The sequence below is a fragment of the Saccopteryx leptura genome, chromosome 3, assembly GCF_036850995.1.
Source record: "Saccopteryx leptura isolate mSacLep1 chromosome 3, mSacLep1_pri_phased_curated, whole genome shotgun sequence".
Classification (NCBI taxonomy): domain Eukaryota; kingdom Metazoa; phylum Chordata; class Mammalia; order Chiroptera; family Emballonuridae; genus Saccopteryx; species Saccopteryx leptura.
Genome location: NC_089505.1, coordinates 219,016,932 through 219,038,113, shown reverse-complemented (window position 1 = coordinate 219,038,113; position 21,182 = coordinate 219,016,932). Strand labels below are relative to the sequence as shown.

The 21,182-nt window shown below is 40.3% G+C and overlaps 1 protein-coding gene across 7 annotated transcripts in view; it reads left to right on the top strand.

Annotated features, from left to right (window-relative positions):
- The window catches only part of AFF3 (ALF transcription elongation factor 3), a 729,890-nt gene that overhangs the window by 668,188 nt on the left and 40,520 nt on the right, over positions 1 to 21,182 (top strand). For all 7 annotated transcript variants that reach the window (XM_066377560.1, XM_066377559.1, XM_066377558.1 and 4 more), the window contains 3 exons: positions 4,718 to 4,842; positions 8,214 to 8,415; positions 10,730 to 10,851. In XM_066377560.1, the coding sequence (XP_066233657.1) occupies positions 4,718 to 4,842; positions 8,214 to 8,415; positions 10,730 to 10,851 (449 nt within the window). The remainder of the gene's footprint in view (positions 1 to 4,717; positions 4,843 to 8,213; positions 8,416 to 10,729; positions 10,852 to 21,182) is intronic.

Sequence of the window (21,182 nt, the reverse complement as noted above, 5' to 3'; positions counted from 1 at the left end):
ACTGTACATAATTGTAGGTGCTTTCATACGACTAGCAGCACAGTAGGTCTGTTTGTACCAGCATCACCACAAATACAGGACTAATGCATTATGGGTGATGCCAGAGCCACTACGCATCACTAAGCAACAGGAATGTGTCAGCTCCATTGCAGTCTGATGGGACCACCATCCTATATGCAGTCCGTCACTGACTATGACGCTGTATGTGGCATGGGACCGTAATCAGAGGGTCAGGGATGAAGTGACACCAAAAGAGGGGAAAGGTAAACAGGGAAGCATGGAAGTGAGAAAGACAGTTCAGGTACAGGAGAACTGGAAGCACATCTGAAAGCAGACCAGATGTTTTTAAAGATTGTTGAGCAGGGGAGTAACCTAGCCATAAATTACAGCCAATGTGGAAGGCTTTTTTGTCCCTTCTATTTCTGTATCTTCAAAAGTAACTTGGACCACAGTGAAAAACACAACAGATGACAAACCAGAGATTTCAGTAATCATGGATAGTTCTAAAGTTAGGACAAAATCATTAACAGCAGTTAGTTTTTTAACACATATGTATGTCCTTGTGAGGTATGCTGTTCTAAGCACTTGTACGTATTAAATCATTTAGTCCTCATAACTTTATGAAGCAAATATTATTGTCATGCCCATTTTACAGATGAGGAAACTGAGGCCTAAGAGCCTAAAGGGACTTGCCCCAGGTTCACTAGGTAGAGGCAGAGCCAGGAATGAGCCCAGGCTGTCTTGCTCAGGGTCTCCCAATAAGAAGTCAGCCTCATGTCTGTGTAGTACTTTCCCACAAGATCCCTGTTCAGAAGGGCTTGGGCTTCAGTTAATGCTTGTAGTTGCCATCTTCAAATTTTTCATTTTATTTTTAAATTTGTGTTTTGTAAGTGAAGCCTGATGGGACAGTAGCGCATAAGCAGGGCCATGTGGAACTTTGACCCACCTAAAATCCCAAATGTTTTTTTAGGACGTGTTTTGCCTGCCCTTTGGCCCCTTTGTACTTCTGGCGCTTCCAGGGACCAGGCTGCTGCCTGGGCATCCAGGGGCCAAGGGACAGGCAGAGTGAGGGTCGGGTCAGGATGGGCATCTCACCCAATCACAGTCCAGGGACTGAGCCCGGAAAGGAAACTGCAATCCCCTGAGGGTTGCCTGTTTGCCTTGGATTAGGGGATAGGCCACAGAAAGGGGAAATACCCGACTTGACTTCCCTTCCCCTCCACAGGTGGTCCCATAACTGGCAGGCACTGGAAACCCTCTGCTTGTGGACCCAGTCAGCAAGACAGGACTCCTGGCCCCTTGAGTGTCTACACTCACCACCCCTCCCCCAAGTATGCCAACCCCTCAACGAGCACAATATAAAATATCCAACAAACATCACAATGGCAGAACACGAGAGATACTTTGAGAGACAAGAAATGTTTTATGTTTTAGTACTTTATATGTTACTCTATCCCTGGAGTTGGGAACCTTTTTGGCTGAGAGAGCCGTGCCACATATTTTAAAATGTAATTCCATGAGAGCCATACAACGACCCGTGTACATTACGCATTATCCAATAAAACTTTGGTGTCTTCCCAGAAGACAACTGTGATTGGCTCCAGCCACCCGCAACCATGAACATGAGCTGTAGGAAATGAATGGATTGTGATACATGAGAATGTTTTATATTTTTAATATTATTATTTTTATTAAAGATTTGTCTGTGAGCCAGATGCAGCCATCAAAAGAGCCACATCTGGCTCACGAGCCATAGGTTCCCGACCCCTGCTCTATTTGCTTTAAAAAAAAATTGCAGTATAATTGACATAACATCATATTAGTTTCTGGTATACAGTGTAATGATTCTGTATTTATGTATATTGCAAAATGATTACCACAATAAGTCCAATTAACATTCATCATCATACATAATTACAAATTACATTGCTCCTGATGAGAACTTTCAAGATCTAATCTCCTATCTACTTTCAAATATGCAAAACAGTATTATCAACTATAGTCACTATGCTATACATGACATCCCAGGTCTTATTTATTATGTAACTGGAAGTTTGTACCCTTTGACCCCCTTCACCTATTTTTCCCACTCTTCCCTCAAACCTTCCCAAGCCCCTAGACAACTTCCATTCTGTTCTCTATATACATAAACTTGAGGTTTTATTTGTGTTTTATGTTTGTTTTTAGATTCCACATAAAAGTGAAATCATACAGCATTTATTTTTTCCTGTCTGACTTATTTCACTTAGTATAATGCCCTCAAGTTCTACCTTCATTGTTGCAAATGGCAATATTTTATTCTTTTTTATGCCTGAATAATATTTTGTTGTTTGTACATATGTGTTTATATATATATAATTTTATTTATCCATTCATTCATTGATGGATATGTAGGTTGTTATTTCCATATCTTGGCTATTGTAAATAATGCTGCAATGAACATGGGATACATGTATCTCTTTAGAGTTAGTATAATATTTTCATTTTCTTCAGATGAATACACAGAAGTAGAATTGCTACATCATATGGTAGTTCTAGTTTTAAGTTTTGAGGAACCTCCATACTGTTTTTCATAGTGGCTGCACCAATTTATATTCCCACCAACAATGGAGGAGGATTCCCTTTTTTCCCAATTCTTGCCAACACTTGGTATTTCTTATCTCTTGTTGGAGAGCCATTCTGACAAGTGTGAGGTGGTATTTCATTGTATTGGGATTAAGGATCTTTTCCTGCTTTTTGAACAAGGGGCCCAACATTTTCATTTTCTGCTGAACCAGCAAATTATGCCGTCATTTCTGGAGTCCTGGGTCACCTTAATCTGTTGACCTTACCTTTTCTTTAGTTGACTCCCTGGGTTTGTAAAATGGTGACATCTTTGCAAGGGCATTGGTCAAGTTCAAACAATATAATTTAATAGTAAGGGTTAGCTCACTACTTCCCTACTTCTCTTTCTTCCTGTTTTCCTCTGGATATCCTGCCTTCTTCATTACTTTTGGATTGATTTATCCATCCATCCCCAGGTGATTAATCAGTCAATTGATCACCTGGGATGGATGAATAAATGGATAGGCTAATGGGAAAAGAAAGACAGAGACAGAGAGAAAAGAGAGAAAGAGAGATATATCAACATATAAGAACTATACAGAGCTAGAAGTTGATAAATATAGATGGGAACTACAGATAGCTATATAGGTATACATAGCTAAGAGAGAGATGTGCAGCCTGACCAGGCAGTGGCGCAGTGGATAGAGTGTCGGACTGGGATGCGGAAGGACCCAGGTTCGAGATCCCGAGGTCTCCAGCTTGAGCGCAGGCTCATCTGGTTTGAGCAAGGCTCACCAGCTTGGACCCAAGGTCACTGGCTTAAGCAAGGGGTTACTCGGTCTGCTGAAGGCCCACGGTCAAGGCACATGAGAAAGCAATCAATGAACAACTAAGGTGTCACAATGAAAAACTGATGATTGATGCTTCTCATCTTTCTCCGTTCCTGTCTGTCTGTCTCTGTCTATCCCTCTCTCTGACTTTCTCTCTGTCTCTGTAAAAAAAAGAGAGAGAGAGAGAGAGAGAGAGATGTGCAGAAAGAAGTATATATAAATTCCACAATGTTCTATATTTAAATAATTTTATTATTTATGTCCTTTTTAAATTTTAACTTATGAAAAACTTCATGTATGCCAACCCTGACACCCAGGCCATAAAATCCAATGAATCATCATTAAACACAGACACAGAGAAGTGAAAGAACATTTTCTTGTCACTCTTTGCTCAGCATCTGGGGTTTTAAGACCCCAAAACTGGGTGCAGGAAATGGGACACTAGAGCGCTTGGCTGTCAAGGTGCAGAATCTGGCCCTGTTGGAGGCCTGGCACCAAGGCCTAGGATCAGAGCTTCAGTTTGGGCCCTCCTTAGGGGTCCTGTTCCAGTGTGAGTCTTTGGGATGCTTGTGAGAATCCCAGTTAGCAAGAAAAGGTCAAAGTCTTTCTATCTTTGGTGCCAGTGCTTGGCATCTGGAAAACACTGCCGAGAGCCCTGCATACACCATAACTGTGTTCCTGCTGTCTCACCAAACACAGAACTTTGTAAAGTGCATTGGCATCGCACCCTCATACACGTCTGAACTTAAACACAATCATGGAAAATAGAAATTAATTAAAGTACTGTTTTATAAAGAGGTACTTTAAGAGTTCTAAGATGTCATGGGAGAGTCCCTGTTAACTAGAATTAAGGCACCAAGAGGTAACAACCTTTGCTTGAAATTCATAAAATCCATGAATTCATAAAAGCTAGAGACAAACTTCAAGCTGTCTCTGTCCTCATGGCATTAAGCCAGAAAAGGTTGTTATACTTTGTTTGGAGACCAAGAAATGCCCAAATGAGAGTCGTCAAAGCTGGCTAAAACTGGTCTGTGGCTGGCAGAGTAGCTTTCATCATTCACAATGTTTAGGCCTGCATTTTTATCGTGATGCCATGCTTTTCCTTTCACTGAACTATCAATAGTAAAACTGACAGATCTCATCCTTATTTGTTGAGGAACCAACTGGGAACCTAGACCAGGGCCAAGCATGCTGCGACCACATTGCTGCTCAGGATGTTTCACAAAGAGGCTGAGTGAGCTGGTCTCCCGAGAGGCCATTCATTCTCTTTGGAAGTCAGTGACAGTGGCTCATTACAATCCCTTAAAATCAAAGCTGATTGGTTTTTGCTTGTTTCCATGCAGTGTGACAATGAAGACGACTACAGGGAGATCAAGAAGATGCAGGGAGAGAAGGAAAGCTCTTCACGACTAGCCGCCTCTGCCAACAATGCTTTGTCTGCCAATCATTGCAACATGAACATCAACAGGTTTGTGTGTTCCCTAGAAGGTAGAGGTGAGCTGGAGGGATCTCTGGGTCTGAAAGTCAAGTGCCGCATTGGGGGACAGTCAGAGCTTTTAATGACTGTTCTGGTCTGGATCTGCAGACTTGCTCTCCTTGGTTAACCTAAGGCAAACAATTACGTCTGGGTGTGTGCCTCGTGTCACAGCTCCAGGTGTGTGTACTTCTTTGTAACAAAAGACCGGTAACTCATTCCACACAGTTCTGCACTCCCAAAGACACACCTTTTCCTCTGAAAACTTAGTAACTAAATTCTTAAACAGTGTTTTTCAACCAGTGTGCCGTGAGACATGGTCAGGTGTGAGTATAAATACATTTAGAAACTATATTATTAACTATATGTATAATATGTACTGTGTTAGAGTGTCATTTTGGTAGGTGGTGTGCCCCAGGATTTTGTAAATGTAAAAAATGTGCCGCAGGCCTGACCTGTGGTGGTGCAGTGGATAAAGCGTCAACCTGGAAATGCTGAGGTCGCCGGTTCGAAACCCTGGGCTTGCCTGGTCAAGGCATATATGGGAGTTGATGCTTCCAGCTCCTCCCCCCTATCTCTCTCTCCTCTCTCTCTCCCTCCTCTCTAAAATGAATAATTAAAATAAAAAAAAATAAAATAAAAACACAAAAAAATGTGCCACAGCTCAAAAAAGGTTGAAAATCACTGTTTTAAACTATTATTTGAATTGCAGCTAAACCCATAGAACATGAAGCTTATTACATGGATGGAGAAATAGAAACTTTGAGCAGAATCTTCACATGAGGCACCTGAAGCTCTTGGATACAGACTAAAATGATGCTGTTAGACAGGATCTGTGTCTCCAAGGTGAAATGGCCACCTAGTGATTCCTCTGAAACAGTTCCAGATGGACCTAAATTGCAGTGAATCCCCTCTGTGACAAATGTCTTTCTAGCAAGGCAAGGTCCCAGATATTTATCATAAGTGAGCAGCTTCTCATCAGTCATAGAAGCTCTTTCCGTTTAGGGACACTGCAGCTCAGAAATCACTTTTCCTTTGCTAAGACACTCCTCACTCTGCCTGATGTGCACAGAGAATTTTTAAGGGGAGATTAATGCTTCAGCACAACACATAAAAATGTAAACTGAAAGGTTAGGAAAAGATGTAGAGCAGCACTAAAACTTGGAGAGAAAATTGGAGAGCAAGAACATGTGAACCGGGGCTGCTGCAGTATTAGAATCACCTTGGGAAGGGAGGCGAGGGTCCTTGGAGGGAGAGCTGCACATGAAGCTGGCCTTGTTCACAAACTCTGTGCAGGTGGACAGTATCCCAAGTATTGGGGAAATGAATAGAAAAAATGTGGTTCCAAATGGTCTTTCAAATGTGTGATACAGTTATATATTCACTTCTCTGTGTATTCAGTAACCTTTCTAGCAAATCTGGTAACCACCATGATTTCTAAGTAGCGATGATAATAAACAGTATTCAAGATGCCCAATTTCAATGAGAGGTTAATTAAAATGAGGATGTTACTTTCTTCCATCCTAGTTCACGGCTCACAGGTTATGTACACTCTTGCCTGGCAGAGCCAGCTCCCTCTGGTGGTTTTGTGTTAAGTAACGAGACAATGCATATGAGAGTGCTTTGAGCACTTTCTAGGAAAGGTGATCTGTGTACTTCTGGATTTGTGATGGCTGCTGTCAAGTTATACCCATGTGATAAGACAACCCCCTTATATGAAGTGATCACCCATCCCGAAAAGAGATACAAAGAAAGTTTCTTTGGTTAACTTGACTGTATAAACTTATAATGATGAAGAAAAATAATCATATGTGCATAACAACATTGAATATAATAATTTAGTATTCTGTGAACATTTATAATCACATACGTAGCCCTGGTCAGATTGCCTAGTTGGTTGGAGCGTCATCCTGATATGCAGGGGTTGTGAGTTTGATCCCCAAAATACATACAGTAATAGGTCGATAGTTCTGTCTCTCTCTTTCTAGAAAATCAATAAAATATTTTTTTAATTTTAAAACATTAAAATAACATATAGGTAAAATAACAGAGACTTAGAACTATTTTCACTCATGTGTCAAGAGACAATTCTATTTAAACTGTTCACATCCGTCTTCAGTATCAGCGCCTTCCTCATCACCGAGGCAGCTCCCCAGGGCGCCTCTGTTTATTTCTGGGTTGTCAGATGTCTAACGCTTTTTGAACCAGAAATCTATCACTACAATTCTATCGCTAAACATGTCTTTTTGCATAATCTTGAAAACATTAGCTTTATCATTTGAGGCCTGTGTTTATAATTTCTACACTGTCACAACCAAGGAAATTGCTTATTGAAGTGACTTTAATGGCTTATAGTGATAGCCAACACATACAGTTAAAAAGTCATAACTGCAACCTGACCAGTGATGGCACAGTGGATAGAGTATCGACCTGGGACGCTGAGGTCCCAGGTTCAAAACCCCAAGGTCACCAGCTTGAGCACAGGGTTGCCTGCTTGAGTGCAGATCATCAAAATAATCCCATGGTCACTGGCTTGAAGCTCAAGATTGCTGGCTGGCTTGAGCCCATGGTCACTGCCTTGAGCAAGGAGTCACTGGATTGGCTCAAACACCCTCACTGGTCAAGGCACATATGAAAACCAATCAATGAACAACTAAAGTGTCACAACTACCAGGTGATGCTTCTCATCTCTCTTCCTTCCTGTCACTCTCTCGAAAAATAAAAATTAAAAATTAAAAATGACTCCCCTTTCTGATGGGTAATTTTGGGGGAGAGTCTATAGACAATAGTTTTGAAGCTAAAATAAGGAGCTAAGAATCTGAAATTTTAATTTCTGATGAGTTTTCTATTCTGTGTTATTTTGATTAATGCCTGGTTAGCTCAGAAACCTCACAATTAAACTTGTTTCTTGCTTTGCAGGTTATTCTGTGATTCTTTTATTCTCCATATAACAATTAGTATAAGATCAGGTGTTAGCAAAAGCCCTTTTAGAAGTGAAGAACATGTATAACACTTGATTGACTTTCTCATTACTTGCTCCTTACACTTACTAGAACAGGAAGAAGTTTGTTGTGCATTCTGAGATCCTTGGACAAAAAACTTGAGAGATGAAAGTCTTATTAGCCTTAGTTATTTAACTCCAACATTACTCTTCATCCCTTAGGACAAGTAAAGAAACAACGAGTGAAATTTGCTTATTGTTTGTTATGGTCCTAATGCCATAAAATTGTTTCCTGGTATAATATTTCCCCATAAACATCTTCTTACCAGATGGTTTTAAATAGGAGGTTTGGATCATATATAAAACATTGACCTCTTGCTGAGCTGGCTGTGTAACATTCCATTACTGTGATTTTCTTTTTCAGCTTGGCAATACCCATAAATAAAAATGAAAAACTGCTCCGGTCGCCCATCTCACCCCTCTCCGATGTCTCTAAGCACAAATACCCCAGTGAGGACCTGACGTCTTCCAGCAGGTCCAACGGCAGTGGTTTGTTCCCTTCCACCACCTCCAGCAAGAAACTGAAGGCAGAGAACCAGCTGCAGTCTCATGCCGGAGACCTCACGGTACGTTGATGCTCTTGTCCCAATTCAAACTAAAATGAAGCTGAACACACCCCTGTGCTCTGCCTGTCTCTGGCCCAGCACAGTCTGAACATGCTCTTGAGGTTCCAGAAGGGATCCCTAAGGCTGCTCTGGGAAGGCCTGGCCAGGGGCTGCCCTCGCCTCGCCAAAGGGAGGGCTGCGGAAGAGGAAACCACCGAGGGAACCCCTTCTGCTCTGCCCGGGAAGCCAAGTCTCCCTCATTACAGAACTGCGTTTCCCATTCTGAAGGAAATAGCGCCAGAGTAATGCTACCATGGGACAAAGTAAATTAACCCACCTTTCCATTTGAAAAGATTCCTTGCCTCAGGACAGCTAAGCCTGCAATAGAAACCCCAGGCCAGAATGTTGGGGTTCACACTGCAACCTGGGTGACCAGTGTAGCAGCTACAGAGTGGGACCCCCCACCACCATCCCTTTTGCAGTGACTTCCTCAGTTGATTCTAGCACCCTGCACTCCCCTGAGGAACGGCAGGGGGTTGGGGTCCACTGACCTTGGTCACTCCCTTCATCTCTCTGGGCCCTTTGCAAAACAGATCTCATTTGCAAAACAGTGTGGTAAGATTTAAATGAGATGATGTTATCTAAGCCCAACACTACCACGGCCCCCTCTGCCTACCAGCTTGTGGCCTGGGACCAAGCACCCTCTGGGGTTCATTGTTCATTCCAGGACTCCCCACACATGCGCTCAAGTCCCTGTGCCTGTCAGGAGCAGTGGGGAAGGATGAAACAGGAGCCTAGGGCCCTGCCGAGAGAGACGGGTACACAGCATTTACTGCTCTATCCCATGGGGTAATAAGATCAAGTTGGTAGAAGATCTTGCAAGAACCTAAATCTTGTTGTATCATCAGGAAATGCACCCTCATTTGGGAACAATTATCTTTCATTCTAAGCTGCAAGAGTCTGAGAAAACCATATTAGAAAAACCTGAAATAAAAAGCTACCAATTCAAATTTAAAAACAAACAAAACTTTTCTTTGCTTCTAAATCCTTATATCACAAGAAAAAAATTGTATGCTGTGCAAAAAATTGTAAAAAACATAAAAAATTACAGGCTTGAAATTATTTAGTCACTCTTTCACTGAACGGATGCTCATTGAGCAAGTACTCCCCATGCGCCAGCCTCTCTGCCAAGCAGCAGAGAAGCAGTGGTGATCTGAGAAGGTCAGTCCAAGCCTGCGCAGAACCGGAACCAGGGAGAGCAGCGTACAAAAGGGCTAACCACGTGCCGGTCAACAAGGAAAGTCACAGAGCAAAGGCCCTGCAACAGGGAGGCTGGATCCACACAGACAAGCAGTCTGTATTTTGAGAAGCATTTGTATGCATTCATTTTAATTACTTCAGAAGAATTGATTTGAATTTCATAACCAAAGACAGTTGTTTTATGATCCATGTCTTACACTCACAATGGATGCTTTATAAATATTTGTAACCTCAAGATTTATAATTTCTCAATTTTTTTCACAGATCAGGCATGTTCCTTTTTAAAAACACATTTTAAATAATTTCTAGTCACTCCCTCTAGCTTTTTCTAATCAACTGACAGCAAATGAGAACCAGTCAGGTTGTGATCTGAACAGGTTCTCTTTTATGAGGGACTGTTGGTGACAGCCCATTGGCTCTGCAGGCGTGGTCCCTAGGTCCGCATCACCTGGAGTGTGTTAGAAATGCCCATTCCCAGGTTCTGCTCCTGGCCACTGGCGCCTGAGCCGGAGCCGCTGGATGTGGGCCTGGCTGTCTGCGCGATAACAGGACCCTGAATGATTCTCATGCAGAGTCAAGCTGGAGAGCCACTGGTTTAGCCAACTGAGAAAAGTCAGGTCAGACTGCTAAGCCCTGAGCCTCCCTCCACAGTAGCTGCTTGAGCTTGGACCAGTTATTTAACCTTGCCACACAATAGTTTCTGGATCTGTGAGAGTGGCCACACTAGGACTTCTCTTTTGATGCTGTTCTGAGAATGACATTGAGCAACATGGAGGGTTGGGCAGAGGTAAGCTTACAGTTGAGAGTATGTGAAACAGTGTTTTTTCTTGTATTATTATATATTGGTTATTGTATTATTTTCTAGGTGAACAACTGTGAACTTACTTTTGCCCAGCCTTGTATAAGAAAGCCCTCAGCTTGAGAATTAAAATGCACATATTTCCTTTTCTTTATTTAAACAAAAGCACCATCGATTCTAACATAGACTAAAGAACACTAGGTAGTCTGTATAATAGGTTGCTCCTCCAGCCCCATGGCCAGTTTCTCAAAAACTGGTGTGTTGTTTGTTGTTTAGAAAGCAGCTCATCACAATTCAGAAAACACTCTCCACAAGTCACGGCCACAGACAGAGCCATGGTCTCCAGGCTCCAACAGCCACCGGGACTGCAAGAGGCAGAAACTTGTCTTCGATGACATGTAAGTGTGGACTCTGTTGATATGGGGAGGGATGCTGTGGAATGGACAGTCCACAGGTGGAAGGGGCTATGCCTCTAAATTAGTGTAACCATTTCTGATACCATGTGGTCAGTTAAATGTTGCCCTCTCAAAGGGAATTGCAGCTTAACTTTGAATGGACCCCTGGGTCCTGGTGGGACTTCTGAACATTAGAATGAACAATGCTAATGGAGTTGCATCCAAGATGTCAGAAAGCTAAGGCAAATGGAATTAATGAGTCTTTTTGCCTAAGCCCCTGTATTTGGAACTGTTGGTGGTTGTCTGCTTCCAGAAAAAAGAAGCTTTTTTTTTTTTGTAAATTATAATAAGCAAAGAATAATAGCGATTCCCTCCTGGAAGCTCTTTTCCTCTAACATGCTATATTTTTTATAACAGTATAAACAATTCTTACACAGGAAAAAACACCCTGTCATCCTTCACCCAATCCTAGCACTAAAGCCCAAATATTACTTTCATTCCCAGCATCAATTTAAAAGGAGAAACAAGAAAAGCAGATGAATAAAAATAAGATCCTAGAATGCTCCTGAGATGCTGGAAATGACAAATGAGAATCGATGGAAAAGATACTGAAAATCATTCAGGCTCTTAGGGAAAAAAATATGTATCAAGGACAAGCCGGGAAGGCAGGAGATGTGGTTTCAAGAGTTCGGCTTGCTGTCTGTTTCCAGCTTCAGCTGTTCACTGAGCACTGAGAGCATGTGTTTGAAGCCCCACATTAGTCCTGGGTGCAGCAGTGGGTGAGAACGAGGGATCTGCCCTCAGACTAGATTACTTACAGTCCGGCTAAGGGGACAGACAAAACCACTAATCCCACCCAAAGTCAGAACATTAAACGGTGCTCTATGTCTCCAAGTCCTAGCTCCCTTATCATAAAAAATGAGTCATGACATCAGTCTTCCAGGGGTCCTCCTAGGATCCAGCTATGATCTCTCCTAAGGACATTCGTCCAAAGAACTGAAAGCACTGTGCAGATGCCATGACTGTTCCGTCCTCATCTTCCTCTCCTCCGCTTGCCCTGCCCTGATTTCACCAGGGTATAGACAAGGTCTACTCAATACCTCTGTAGACATCTCAGAGAAATGGGAAAATGAGTTATGGTTTTTGAGGACCACCTGGTCTTCAATAAGCTAACTTGGATGTAGAATTTAGGGGTAGAAAGCCAAGTCCACATTTTTTGTTTCATTTCCTGAACATGTTCCAAGATCATTATGTACAAAAGGTTAAGGGTGGCCCAGGAGGATGTGGGATGTGTGTTTTCTCCTCTCCCAACAGCTGCGGTGGGCACTCAGCCCCATGCATGCTCTCCTCCTGGTCCTCACCACCTGCTCATCCCTCATATTCTCCACTGCCCTAGGTAGCAAGGGTAGTAGCCAGTGTCAGACAAAGCAACTTTCATGAACCAGAGCTTTTTTATTTTATTTTATTCAATTTCTTGGAGTGACATTGCTTAATAAAACTATTATAGGTTTCAAGTGTATAATTCTATAATAGACCATCTGTATATTGCATTATGTGTTCAACACCCAGTCAAGTGTCCCTCCATTGCCATTTATCCCCCATTTTACCCTCTTCTACCTCCCCCACCCCCTTTTCCCTCTGGTAACCAACAAATGTTTGTTCACTTGTTACTTTTAGTTTTATATTCTACGAGTGAAATCATATGGTTATTGACTTTTCTGTCTGACTTATTTTGCTTAGCATGATATTCTCAAGATCTATGTTGTTGCAAATGGCAATATTTCATCCTTTCTTATGGCTGAGTAGTATTCTACTGTATATATGTACCACATCTTCTTTATCCAATCTTATATCAAAGAACATTTTGGTTGTTTTCATTTCCTGGCCACTGTGAATAATGCTTCATTGAGCATAAGGGGTAAATATTTCTTTACGAAAAAATGTTTTCAAATTTTTAGATAGATACCCAGAAAAGGGATTGCTGGGTCATATGGTAGCTCTCGTCTTAATTTCTTGAGGAGCCACCATACTGTTTTCTAGAATGGCTGTACCAGTTTACATTCTCATCATCAGTGAATGAGAGGGTTTCTTTTTCTCCATAATCTCTGCAACATTTGTTATTATTTTTCTTGTTAATAGTAACCATTCTAACAGGTGTGAGGTGCTGTCTCCTTATGGTTTTGATTTGCATTTTCCTGATAGCTAGTAAAATTGAACATATTTTCATGTATCTGTTAGCCATTTGTGTGTCTTCTTGGGGGAAGTGTCTGTCTAGGTCCTCTGCCCGTTTTTTGATTGGATTGTTGTTGTTGTTGTTATATGAGTTCTTTATATTAATATATTTCGGATGTTAACCCCTTATCAGAGGTGTTGTTTGCAAACATCTTCTCCCATTTGGTTGGTTGCCTCCTTGTTTTGTTGTCAGTTTCTTTTTTTTTTTTTTTTTTTTTTTTTTCATTTTTCTGAAGCTGGAAACAGGGAGAGACAGTCAGACAGACTCCCGCATGCGCCCGACCGGGATCCACCCGGCACGCCCACCATGGGGCGACGCTCTGCCCACCAGGGGGCGATGCTCTGCCCATCCTGGGCGTCGCCATGTTGCGACCAGAGCCACTCCAGCGCCTGGGGGAGAGGCCACAGAGCCATCCCCAGCGCCCGGGCCATGTTTGCTCCAATGGAGCCTTGGCTGCAGGAGGGGAAGAGAGAGACAGAGAGGAAAGCGCGGCGAAGGGGTGGAGAAGCAAATGGGCGCTTCTCCTGTGTGCCCTGGCCAGGAATCGAACCTGGGTCCTCCGCACGCTAGGCCGACGCTCTACCGCTGAGCCAACCGGCCAGGGCTGTTGTCAGTTTCTTTTGCTGTGCAGAAGCTTTTTATTTTGATGTAGTCCATTCATTTATTTTTGCTTGTTTTATCTTCCCTTACCTTTGAGGTCAAATTCATAAAATCCTAAGACTAAAGTCCATAAATTTTCTTCTGTGTATTTTATTGTTCTAGGTCTTGTATTTTGGTCTTTATTTTGAGATCATTTTTATGGATGGTGCAAAAATAGTTTATTCTTTTGCATGTGGCTTTCCAATTTTCCCAGCACCACTTATTGAAGAGGCTTTTTTTCCTCCATTTTGTGGTTTTGGCTCCTTTGTCAAAAATTATTTGCCCGTGTACATGTGGGTTTATTTCTGGGCTCTCAATTCTGTTCCATTGGTCTGTGTGTCTGCTTTTCTGCCAGTGCCATATTTAATTTTTGTCATTTTAATTTAATTATTGTCACTTTATTGTATAATTTGAAGTCAGGGATGGTGATACCTGTGGCTTTGTTCCTTATTCTGAGGATTGCTTTGGCTATTTGGGGTCTTTTGTGGTTCCATACAAATCTGATGAATTTTTGTTCTATTTCTTTAAAAAATGTCATTGGGATTTTGATGGAGATTGCATTAAGAAGGCACAGAGTTGCTGACAGGATCAAAAAAACAAAACCCAGCCATATGCTGCCTTCAGGAGACACATCTTGGCTGCAAGGACAAATAAGACTCAAAGTGAAAGGGTGAAAAATGATACTTGAAGCAAATGACACCCTGAGAAAACTTATATCTGAAAAAATAGATTACATGATAAAAAAGGTAACAAGGGACAGAGATGGACATTTTATAATGATAAAGGGACAATCTACAAAAGCTTTTCTGAAAGAAAGGGTTTATTGAGCCAAATGCTAGCCACAGTAGGACCAAGTCGAGGCCCTGGGTGTGTAGTCTACTCCACCAACAATAGGGTTAGTGGAGGAGGCAACATGTATGCCCTCCTGGAGTTGACCCATCCTTTTGTACATGTGTTTCGGGGAAGAAAGATCTAAGTCATTTTGAAAGAATTTACATTGGTTACAGATGGGCAGCAGGAAAAGGTGAAATGGAGACAGTTCTAGGCTGGGTGCACAGTCCTTTAAGAAGAAATGTTGACTATTTTTTATCAGTCCAGGCAACAGTCTTGAGAGTTCCTGTACACACAAGATAAAACAGCATCTTTTGCTCACTACAAAAGTTGACTCGGAGCTCCAGCATCCCTTCAGGAAAATGAGCAGGCTGTTGCTAGTTGGCCCACAGCTATTAACTGCTCAACTACTCTTTCTCTCTTTCTCTCCCCCTGTGTTAATTTAATTTAGGACATCTCAGAATTTTTCTCTTCTTATCATTAATTTATTAGGTAAAGTGCATGTAATATGAATACAATCAGTTGGTCAACTACATAAATAATTAGGGTTCAGTGGTGTAAATTGCTCAGGTGAGCTTTAACCGTTTATAAAAACATGAGATTAGAATTGTGTTTAATTACCACAGGAAAATTTGCATTTGGAAGTCATAGTCTAACAACATGATCAAAAACTGAGATAGATTAGACACTGACGTGCCCAAATCATCAAACATTTCCAGCAGATAATGTTAAGGGCATGATATTTAAAAACACACTCAGAAAATGAAAATGCAAGGAACTTTCCAATGTATGGACCAGAAAGCTAAGTCAGAAACAGTAAAAACTAAGTAGTTAGGCTTTTATTTTTTTAATAATTTTATTTCTTTAATGGGGCAACATCAATAAATCAGACTACATATATTCAAAGATAACATGTCCAGGTTATCTTGTCGTTCAATTATGTTGCATACCCATCACCCAAAGTCAGATTGTCCTCTGTCACCTTCTATCTTGTTTTCTTTGTGCCCCTCCCCCTCCCCCTTTCCCTCTCCCTCTCCCCCCTCGCCCCGTAACCACCACACTCTTATCAATATCTCTTAGTCTCACTTTTATGTCCCACCTACGTATGGAATAATGCAGTTCCTGTTTTTTTCTGATTTACTTATTTCACTTCGTATAATGTTATCAAGATCCCACCATTTTGCTGTAAATGATCCGATGTCATCATTTCTTATGGCTGAGTAGTATTCCATAGTGTATATGTGTCACATCTTCTTTATCCAGTCATCTATTGACGGGCTTTTTGGTTGTTTCCATGTCCTGGCCACTGTGACCAATGCTACAATGAACATGGGGCTGCATGTGTCTTTATGTATCAATGTTTCTGAGTTTTGGGGGTATATACCCAATAGAGGGATTGCTGGGTCATAAGGTAGTTCTATTTTCAGTTTTTTGAGGAACCACCATACTTTCTTCCATAATGGTTGTACTACTTTACATTCCCACCAACAGTGTATGAGGGTTCCTTTTTCTCCACAGCCTCTCCAACATTTGCTGTTACCTGTCTTGTTAATAATAGCTAATCTAACAGGTGTGAGGTGGTATCTCATTGCCGTTTTGATTTGCATTTCTCTAATAACTAAAGAAGATGAGCATCTTTTCATATATCTCTTGGCCATTTGTATTTCTTCCTGGGAGAAGTGTCTGTTCATGTCCTCTTCCCATTTTTTTATTGGATTGTTTGTTTGTTTGTTTGTTTGTTGTTGAGTTTTATGAGTTCTTTGTATATTTTGGATATTAGGCCCTTATCTGAGCTGTTGTTTGAAAATATCATTTCCCATTTAGTTGGCTTTCTGTTTATTTGTTATCAGTTTCTCTTGCTGAGCAAAAACTTCTTAGTCTGATGTAGTCCCATTCATTAAATTTTGCCTTCACTTCTCTTGCCTTTGGAGTCAAATTCATAAAATGCTCTTTAAAACCCAGGTCCATGAGTTTGTACCTATGTCTTCTTCTATGTACTTAATTGTTTCAGGTCTTATGTTTAGATCTTTGATCCATTTTGAGTTAATTTTTGTACAGGGGGAGAGACTGTAGTCCAGTTTCATTCTTTTGCATGTGGCTTTCCAGTTTTCCCAGCACCATTTATTGAAGAGGCTTTCTTTTCTCCATTGTGTGTTGTTGGCCCCTTTATCAAAAATTATTTGACTATATATATGTGGTTTTATTTCTGGGTTTTCTATTCTGTTCCATTGGCCTGAGTGTCTATTTTTCTGCCAATACCATGCTGTTTTGATTGTCGTGGCCCTATAATATAGTTTGAAGTCAGGTATTGTAATGCCCCCAGCTTCATTCTTTTTCTTTAGGATTGCTTTGGCTATTCGGGGATTTTTATACTTCCATATAAATCTGATGATTTTTTGCTCCATTTTTTTAAAAAATGTCATTGGAATTTTGATGGGAATTGCATTAAATTTGTATATTGCTTTGGGTAATATGGCCATCTTGATTATATTTATTCTTCCTAACCAAGAACAAGGAATATTCTTCCATCTCATTATATCTTTTTCGATTTCCCTTAACAGTGGTTTATAGTTTTCATTATATAAATCCTTTACATTCTTTGTTATGTTTATTCCTAGGTATTTTTTTGTTGTTGTTGCAATTGTGAAGGGGATTATTCTTTTGAGTTCGTTCTCAAATGTTTCATTGTTGGCATATAGAAAGGCTATTGACTTCTGTATGTTAATTTTGTATCCTGCGACCTTACTGTATTGGCTTATTGTTTCTAGTAGTCTTTTTGTGGATTCTTTGGGGTTTTCGATGTATAGGATCATATCATCTGCAAAAAGTGATACCTTTACTTCTTCTTTTCCATATGGATGCCTTTTATTTCTTTGTCTTGTCTGATTGCTCTGGCTAGAACTTCTAGTACTACATTAAATAAGAGTGGAGAGAGTGGACAACCCTGTCTTGTTCCTGATTTAAGGGGGAAAGCCTTCAGTTTTGTGCCATTTAATATGATGTTAGCTGATGGTTTATCATATATGGCCTTTATCATGTTGAGATATTTTCCTTCTATACCCATTTTGTTGAGAGTCTTAAACATAAAATTGTGTTGTATTTTATCGAAAACCTTTTCTGCGTCTATTGATAAGATCATGTGGTTTTTGTTCTTTGTTTTGTTGATATGGTGTATTACATTAACCGTTTAACGTATGTTGAACCATCCTTGAGATTCTGGGATGAATCTAACTTGATCATGATGTATCATTTTTTTAATATGTTGTTGTATTCGATTTGCTAGTATTTTGTTTAGTATTTTAGCATCTGTATTCATTAGAGATATTGGTCTGTAGTTTTCTTTTTTTGTGCCATCCTTGCCTGGTTTTGGTATGAGGGTTATGTTGGCCTCATAAAATGTGTTTGGAAGTATTGCTTCTTCTTCAATTTTTTGGAAGACTTTGAGTAGAATAGGAACCAAGTCTTCTTTGAATGTTTGATAAAATTCGCTGGTATAGCCGTCTGGGCCTGGACTTTTATTTTTGGGGAGGTTTTTAATGGTTTTTTTCTATTTCTTCTCTACTAATAGGTCTGTTTAGGCTTTCTGCTTCTTCTTGACTCAGTCTAGGAAGGTTGTATTGTTCTAGGAATTTATCCATTTCTTCTAGGTTGTTGTATTTAGTGGCATAAAGGTTTTCATAGTATTCTACAATAATTTTTTGTATATCTACGGTGTCCGTGGTGATTTCTCCTCTTTCATTTTGGATTTTGTTTATATGAGTTCTTTCTCTTTTTTCCTTTGTAAGTCTTGCCAAAGGTTTGTCAATTTTGTTGATCTTTTCAAAGAACCAGCTCCTTGTTCTATTAATTTTTTCTATAGTTTCTCTGTTCTCTATTTCATTTATTTCTGCTCTGATTTTTATTATCTCCTTTCTTCTATTGGTTTTGGTTTGTCTTTGTTCTTCTTTTTCCAGTTCCTTAAGGTGTGAAGTTAAGTGGTTCACTTGGGCTCTCTCTTGTTTGTTCATATATGCCTGAAGTGATATGAACTTCCCTATTATCACTGCTTTTGCTGCATCCTATAGATTCTGATATGTCGTATTGTCATTTTCATTTGTCTCTATATATCTTTTGATCTCTGCACTTATTTCTTCTTTGACCCATTCATTTTTTTAAAAGAATGTTGTTTAGTTTCCACATTTTGTGGGATTTTTTTTCCTCTTTTTTTGCAGTTGAATTCTAGTTTCAAGGTTTTATCATCAGAAAATATGCTTGGTACAACTTTGATTTTTCTGAATTTGCTGATGTTGTTTTTGTGGCCCAACATAGGGTCGATTCTTGAGAATGATCCATGTACACTGGAGAAAAATGTATACTCAGTCACTTTGGGATGAAATGTCCTGTAGATGTCTATCATATCCAGGTGCTCTAGTGTTTTGTTTAAGGCCACTATATCTTTGTTGATTCTCAGTTTGGATGACCGATCTAGAGCCGTCAGCGGTATATTGAGGTCTCCAAGTATGATTGTATTTTTGTCAGTTTTTGTTTTAAGGTCAATAAGTAGCTGTCTTATATATTTTGGTGCTCCTTGGTTTGCTGCATATATATTAAGAATTGTTATGTCTTCTTGATTCAGTGTCCCTTTAGCCATTATGAAATGGCCATTTTTGTGTCTGAGTACTTTTGCTGTCTTGTAGTCAGCATTATCAGATATGAGTATTGCTACACCTGCTTTTTTTTTTGGATGTTATTTGCTTGGAGTATTGTATTCCAGCCTTTCACTTTGTTTCTCCTTCAATTTTAAATGATAGCCTTGCTGGATAAAGTAGTCTTGGTTGTAGGTTCTTGTTCTGCATTACTTTGAATATTTCTTGCCATTCCCTTCTGGCCTCAAGTGTTTCTGTTGAGAAGTCAGAAGTCATCCTTATGGGGGCTCCTTTGTAGGTGATAGTCTTTTTTTCTCTAGCAGCTTTTAATATTTTCTCTTTTTCATTTAGCTTTGGTATTTTAATTATTATGTGTCTTGGTGTTGGTTTCTTTGGGTTTCTCCTTAATGGAGTTCTCTGTGCTTCCTGAACATGTGAAATGTTTTCCTGCCTTATTTGGGGGAAGTTTTCCGCTATACTATGTTTGAACAAAGTCTCTATCCCTTGTTCTTTCTCTTCTTCTTCAGGAACCCCTATGATGCGGATGTTATTTCTCTTCATGTTGTCACAGAGCTCTCTTAGAGTTTCCTCAGACTTTTTGAGTCTCTTTTTTCTGCTCTGCTTCCGTGCCTTTATTTATCATGTCCTCTAACTCGCTGATTCGATTCTCTGCTTCATCCATCCTGCTTTTAATTCCTTCCATTGTATTCTTTATTTCAGATATTGTATTTGTCATTTCTGACTGATTCTTTTTTATTATTTCAATGTCCTTTTTTATATTTGTTATCTCTTTATTTAGGTTTTCATAATGGCCATCTATGGTTTTTCTAATATCTTTGAGCATCCTAACAATCGTTATTTTAAACTCTGAATCTGGTAATTTGGTTATATCTGATTCACTTAGGTCCTTTTCTGGGGATTTCCCTTGGTTTATTTGTGTTGTATTTCTCTGCCTCCACATTCTCTCTTCACGGGAGTGGCTGTGATCATGCACTCGGGTGCACAAGCGTTGGTGGCCTTGGCCTTTGCCCCGCCCCCGTGTGTGACGTTATGCTCGGTCCTGAGGGTACTGGCGAGCACCTTTGCTCAGCTGCGGGTCTCCGCCTGTTTCCGGGCTTCCGCCCTGCCCTTGCAAGAGGAGCCCGCTCGAGGAATGGCTGCTAGCCTTAGCTCTACCACCTGGCAGGACTGTATGCCCAAACTCCCAGCCTTTCACTTTGAAGTTGTTTTTATCCTTGTTACTTAGATGAGTTTTTTGTAGGCAGCATACAGTTGGATTTTCTTTTTTAATCCATTCTGCTACTCTGTGCCTTTTTATTGGTGAGTTTAATCCGTTTACATTTAGTGTAATTATTGACACTTGTGAGTTCCCTATTGCCATTTTATACATTGCTTTCTGTTAGTTTTTTGTCTTGTTTGATCCTTCTCTTTCGTTTTTCTATCTTTTGTTTTTATTTGGTTGTATTCCATACGTCTTTCCTCTGTTGCTATCTTTTTTAAATCATGTGCTTCTGTGGTGGTTTTTTCAGTGGTGGTTACCTTTAAGTAATGAAAAGGGTTCCAACCCTGTTCATTGTAGTGCACTATTTTGTGAGTACTTTTGCACTCCATCGTCCTTTGCTACTGTTAATCTCCATCCTCTCCCCCACTTTCTTTTTGTTGTTGTCACAGTTTAAATTTGGTTTTATTGTGTTCTTCTTGGAGCTTTTACTTGTGGCTTTGTTTTTTTTGTTTGTTTTTTTTTTTGTTCTTTGTATCTGATTGGAAAACCCCCTTTAGTAATTCCTGGAGTGGGGTTTTCTGATGATAAATTCCCTCATCTTTTCTGTACCTGTGAATGTTTTTATTTCTCCTTCATATTTGAAGGATAGCTTTGATGGGTATAGTATTCGTGGCTGAAAGTTCCTCTCTCTCAGGACTTTAAATATTGGGGTCCACTCTCTTCTAGCTTGTAGAGTTTCTGTTGAGAAATCAGATGATAATCTAATGGGCCTTCCTTCATATGT